This window comes from Haliotis asinina, chromosome 15 (genome assembly GCF_037392515.1).
Source record: "Haliotis asinina isolate JCU_RB_2024 chromosome 15, JCU_Hal_asi_v2, whole genome shotgun sequence".
Lineage (NCBI taxonomy): Eukaryota > Metazoa > Mollusca > Gastropoda > Lepetellida > Haliotidae > Haliotis > Haliotis asinina.
Genome location: NC_090294.1, coordinates 5,512,711 through 5,519,238, shown reverse-complemented (window position 1 = coordinate 5,519,238; position 6,528 = coordinate 5,512,711). Strand labels below are relative to the sequence as shown.

Genomic DNA, 6,528 nt, shown 5'->3' with positions numbered 1-6,528 from the left:
CGTCTCCGAGAAGCAGGATTGCGACCACGACGTCCAGTTAGAGGTATCATTTTGACACGAAATCATCGTCAGCTACAACTCCATTGGTGTCAGACTCACAGAGAATGGCATCAGATGCGATGGCGAACTGTTTGGTTCAGTGATGAATCACGAGTCATGTTTCGAAGACAAGATGGTAGGGTCCGTGTGTACCGTCGAAGAGGTGAACTTTTTGCACAAAACTGCGTACAGGAAGTGGACCCATTTGGTGGAGGAAGTGTGATGGTCATACAGGCTATTAACTGTATTAAACGTCAAACGTGACCTTTGGACATTTTTGTGACCTTGACATAAACTTCCATCCCTGTTGTTTCTCTGTGCAAAATGTTGTTGTTTCCCAATTAACCTACTATGCGCTTTACATATATTTGAAATGTACCATAAATTCTGACTTTGCGTTTGTTAGTTTTTTCTGAAGAATATATTGTATTGGTAACCCGTGAAGGTCCGGGTTAGGATACTGGCCTTCGGTAACCCATGTAACCCAAGAGGCGACTAACGGGATCTGGTGGTCATTCTTGTTGTCTTGGTTGACGCATTTCATCGGTTCCCAGTTGCACAGATCGATGCTCAAGCTCACTGGATTGTGTGGTCCAGACCGCCTCCATATAGCTTGAATATTGCTGGTAATATCAAAACGGAATATCCCAAAATAGTCACCTCAAAGTCGCCTCCAGTATACCTTCGATGGCAGTGAGCTGAATGCATAAAATTGGTGAATCTGGTTCTTCACTTCTTTCACTGCTTCTTGACTCGTGCAACGAGCAGCGGCCCCACTAACTATTCCCGGAGCCATCGTCGGGACAAAGACTAGGCCCAGAGGCCAGCAATGTCGACAGCATCCATGACTATATGTTCATCAAATAGACTGATAGTATTCGTGCTGATACAACCTTCAACCCACGGACCAACAAAATGGTAGGCGTTCACAATCCTCGAATTGGCACCGAAACATCTATCAATTTACTGAGTACAAGAACAACTGAAGGTGTTGACAGAGGAACCCTGGCGCAACCAGAAATACGAGAGTGCATCAAAAGGTCAAAGCAAGTATAGAGAGAGATGTGCTCGTGAGAGAAATATTTCATACTTACATAAATAAGGACGTCTTCAGTTGTCTTCTTTATGGAAGGTAATTATGTGATGAGTAAAGAGATTCCTGGAAATTCAAACCATTTCTTAGACAATAGTTCATTTCCGAAGTCATTTATTATTTTGTTCTTCTTGTTATTCGTCAATCGTGTATCAGTTAATGAACTAATTGAATCATTTCATTAGGAATGGTATTTCCTGCCGTTAAATCGAAGACTGATATTGATTTCTGACAGACGGACTGCGGGTCAAACTAGGGTTAGTGTGAGTGATTTCAACGTGGCTTTGGCACCCGTGGCGAGCCACCTCCTCGTGGTGGGTGCTGGGTAACGCCAAGAGCTCGCCGACACCTCCGTTGTGGACACGGGGGTATATTTGATCCACCAACCCGTTGGCCGTGGGTTGCGGCCCTGTGTCGGTGGAGGAAGGGATCCTGGTGGTTGAGGGTAACAGGGGCCTGGAACCGTGTTCCTGTTGCTCAACACACCACTTTGGCCCTGACTTCACCTAGACGGGTGGTCGAATGGGCCCGGTTCGACCAATCGGCTGGTCACGCCAAGCCCTGTGCATGGTGATTATATTTGCACAGTAAATTATCTTTTGGGTCTTGGACATTTTTTATTTGCAATGTTTAAATGATTCATAACTTTACATTGGTGCGTTCTACTCTGTAATATATTTACATTGCCTAGAGTCCTGTGCCAGAAGGCGGTGGCTCAAGGGCTAATCTGGTGATGTTGACCTCCAGATTCAACATGTGTCCAATTTCTTGTCATGGGCAGAACCACCCTGGCAGTTAATATGGTATACAAATGTTGCTATTTGTGTCATACTCACTGGAGTATAACATCCTTGTATCCCTGGTGTCGGCATCTAGGATATCCGATGCTATTTGACACCGTCCTTGTTGACACTCCATGGTGGGTGGGGAGCAGGGGTGCTGAAACGTTTTTCTTTCATCATGGCACTAATAAACTCTGGTTCATCTCGCAGCGAAAAGAAAAGACGTCTTGAGGATTTGGATGTTTCATCTGGAAATACTTCTTTTAACAATGATTCATGGGCACGATTTCTGGTGATCGAGGCTGTTGATTTTTCACCAATCAAACTAAACCCATTTGCCATTTCCAAAGCTATATCTGGGATTTGTGGTGAGGTGAGCAACGTCACCCGTCTCCGTAGTGGTTCGCTTCTTGTGGAGTGTGCACGGAGACAGCAGTCTCTCAATTTGCTGTCAATCAAAACATTTGCAAATGTTGAGGTTGCTGTGACTGTGCACAGGTCTCTGAACTCTTGTCGAGGCATTGTTCGTGACAGGGCTCGTTGCCTGTCTGACATGTCTGAGGATGAAATCACTACCGAGTTGAAAGACCAGGCGGTAACTGCTGTCAAACGTTTCACAATAAAGAAAGATGGTGTTATCATTAACACAAATACATACTTAATGACTTTTGCTCGTTCGTCCCTTCCTGATTCCATCAAAGCAGGCTATTTTAACATTGGAGTGGAGGTGTATGTCCCCACTCCACTCCGATGTTATAAATGTCAAAAGTTTGGACATGGTTCAAGCTCATGTCGGAACTCTCCTGTCTGTCATAGGTGTGGTGACAACCATGATGGCACTGACTGCCAGAAGGACCTCAAATGCTGCAATTGTAATGGCCCTCATGCTGCGTCTTGCCCAGTGTGGCAAACAGAATCACATATCATGAAACTCAAGTGTCAAAATAATATTTCTTACCTGGAGGCAAAGAAACTGTTTCAAACTCAGACAACACCTCCATTGACTAAAACTTATTCCGCTGCAGTCTCCCGATCTGTGGTAACATCGTCTATATTGTGTCAGACTGACTTGACATGGGTCAAGTCAGAAAAACCCGTCCTTTCACCCAAACAAGCTACTGCCCAAGTTATCCTGTCGACGTCTGGGTCTCAGACTGATGTTCAGCCTGAGTCATCACAAACGCCTACCTTGCAACGTGCCAGTTCACAACCAGCCACAGTTCAATCAAAACGAAAGAAAGGGAAAAATTAAATAGAAATCTCTCACTTACTGACTCTTCACCTTCAGAGGTTCCTCTCCAAAATTCATTTGGACCTCTAGACATGGACGTAACTCTGTCCCAACAGGACAAGCGGAGGAATAGTTCTTCTTCACATTCACGTGAAAGATCGCCCATTGAGGCACCATGACACAGTTGTCACATATACTGCAGTGGAATTGTAGAGGACTGAAAAACAATTTCAGCGAAGTGCAATTGCTGATACAGGACTTTCAGCCATCAGCGCTATGTCTCCAAGAGACGTATTTAAAAACTACTGATACCTTTACTTTACGACAGTTCAACAATTATCATTCTTTTTCTCCTCCGGGAGATCGAGCAACTGGAGGTGCTTCTATTTTGGTTCACCAGAGTGTGACACTTAGCCCTGTTACTCTAAATACGAATCTTCAAACAGTTGCAGTTCGCCTGACTTTACACATTGTTTTGACATTGTGCAGTTTGTATATTCCTCCATCTTCAGATGTTCGCCAATCCGATCTTCAAAATCTATATGATCAGCTTCCAAAACCATGCATTATTATGGGGGACCTTAACGGACACAATCCGCTTTGGGGAAGTGAAAATACTAATAATAAAGGTAAAATTTTAGAGGAATTCATTTCCAATAATAAGTTATGTATTTTAAATGACGACTCAGTCACTTATTTACATCCAGCTACGGGAACATATTCTTCCCTGGATGTATCACTAGCTGATTCCACCTTATATAATGGATTTGAATGGATGGTCCATGATGACCTATGTGGCAGTGATCACTTCCCCACCATTCTCAAAAACATAAACCCTGCTGATGATCCACCTGTATTAAGAAGGAACTTTGCCAGGGCTGATTGGTCTTTATATCAGACTCTGTGTGTTGAACACTTGAAGCGTGATCTTTTTAAGAACAGTGAAGATCCTATACAGTCGTTTTCGAGCATCCTAAACGACATTGCTGACAAAACAATTCCACAGTCCTCTCCAATTCCGCACATTCGTAAACCATGGTTTACTAATGAATGTAAACAGGCTAGAAAGTGTAGGAAGAAAGCTGAAAAATATTTTCGCAAACATCCTACTGTCCATAATCTAGACAATGTCAGAATTACTAACGCTAAGGCTAGACGTGCATTTAAACAAAACAAACGTCAGTCTTGGCGAGATTATGTTTCCAGAATAAATTCACGTACACCAATGTCAAAGGTGTGGAACATGATCCAAAGAATAAAGGGCAAAGGCTCCAAATCTACTATTCATCATCTGAAGGACGGTGAGACTATATTAACTAACAAAACTGACATTGCAAATAAACTTGGTGCAACCTTAGCCAAGAATTCATCTTCATCAAATTATGTCCCTGAGTTTCAACAATATCAGAAAGAACAGGAGAAGAAAAAAATCAATTTTAATTCAGACAATGGTGAAGATTATAACGAATTATTTTCATTATATGAGCTCCATACTGCCCTTGAGCAAGCTCATAATACTGCAACAGGAGCTGATAATATTCACTACCAGCTTCTAAAGCATTTGCCCGACTCATGTTTAGAAATCCTTTTAGAAATATTTGATCACATATGGACTTCAGGAGAGTTTCCACCTTCGTGGCGTAATGCCATTGTTGTCCCTATTCCAAAGCCTGGCCGGGATCATACTGATCCGTCTAATTACAGACCAATCTCTTTAACGAGTTGTGTTTGTAAAACCATGGAACAAATGGTAAACAGTAGGTTAACGTGGTATCTTGAAACCAATAAACTTATAACAAATATTCAGTGTGGTTTTAGGAAAAACCGTAGTACCATTGATCATTTGGTACGACTAGAATCCTTCGTTAAAAATGCAGTAGTTAATAAACAACATGCAGTATCGATATTCTTTGATCTTGAGAAAGCATACGATACCACCTGTAAGCATGGTATTTTAAAGGATTTACATGATTTTGGTTTGAGGGGTCGTTTGCCTCTTTTTATTTCACGTTTTTTGAGTGACAGACAATTTCAAGTCCGAGTGGGTTCTACCCTGTCTGACCATTATAATCAGGATCAGTTCCGCAAGGCAGTATTTTGTCGGTCACATTGTTTAGTATTAAAATCAATAGTTTATCCAAGGTTTTAAATGATTCAATAGACGGATCACTTTTTGTGGATGATTTTAATATTTCTTGTCGTGGGAAAACTATGCACACTATTGAACGGCAATTGCAGTTGTGTTTAAATAAAATAAATACCTGGTGTCTACAAAACGGCTTTAAATTCTCAAAGTCTAAAACTAATTGCCTTCACTTTTGTAGAAAATATAAGCATCATAAGGATCCGGAACTATTTCTAAATGGCACTCTCATCAAAGTTGTGAAGGAGGCCAAGTTCTTGGGTCTTATTTTCGACTCCCATTTAACTTTTTTGCCACATATCAAATCCCTAAAAACTAAATGCCTGAAGGCACTCGATTTACTCAAAGTTGTTTCGAACTCAAAGTGGGGAGGGGATCAAGCTACTCTCCTACACTTATACATATCACTTGTCCGTTCCAAACTTGATTATGGCTCCATCGTATATGGCGGAGCCTGCAAAAGCCACCTGAAACTTCTTGATTCTGTCCATCATCAAGGTCTAAGACTTTGTCTTGGTTCCTTCAGAACTTCACCTATTGACAGTCTTTACGTTGAGGCCGATGAACCATCTCTTACACAACGTCGTATTAAATTATCCTTACAATACATAACTAAATTACACTCTAATGAATCTAACCCTGCATATAGCTGTGTCTTCAATCCCCTTTATGAGGATTTATACAACAAAAAGTCTTCTCTTGTCCCGCCTCTAGGACATAGAATTAAACCCTTTCTTTCTGCTGCTGGCATTAAGCTGGAAAACATAGCTCCCTCCCGTCTTCTTTCTTCTCCTCCTTGGCAGTTGGTCAGACCCCAAGTGGACCTAACATTAACTTCATTTAAAAAGTCAGAAACGAATGAATTACAGTATAAACAAGAATATAATCATTTGAAACATAAATATAGCAATTATAAATCCTTATTTACAGATGGGTCCAAGAATGGTGGCGCAGTGGCTTGTGCCACTGTCATTGGATCCAGAACGATATCTTCTAGATTACCTGATCATAGTTCTATTTTTACAGCAGAAGCTAACGCTATATTAACAGCTCTCACATATATTCAAAGACACCCTAAACGTAAACAATATATAATCTATTCAGACTCTCTTTCTTGTCTTCAGGCGATTAAAACTCTTTCTTGTAAACATCCACTTTTAATTGAAATTATTGAATTGTATAATACTCTTGCTACTGGTCAATACGACATCGTCTTCTGTTGGTTACCCAGTCACGTAGG

The 6,528-nt window shown here is 41.3% G+C and overlaps 1 protein-coding gene across 1 annotated transcript; it reads left to right on the top strand.

The window, feature by feature from the left end:
- Positions 1–2,092: 2,092 nt before the first annotated feature.
- Positions 2,093–3,166, top strand: LOC137266202 (uncharacterized). The gene has a single exon (XM_067801705.1). It carries the CDS (start codon positions 2,093–2,095, stop codon positions 3,164–3,166), a length of 1,074 nt encoding a protein of 357 aa, XP_067657806.1.
- Positions 3,167–6,528: the final 3,362 nt, after the last annotated feature.

Coding starts and splice junctions, on each gene's coding strand:
- LOC137266202 (XM_067801705.1), top strand. CDS start 2,093: ATGGCACTAATAAACTCTGGTTCATCTCGCAGCGAAAAGAAAAGACGT.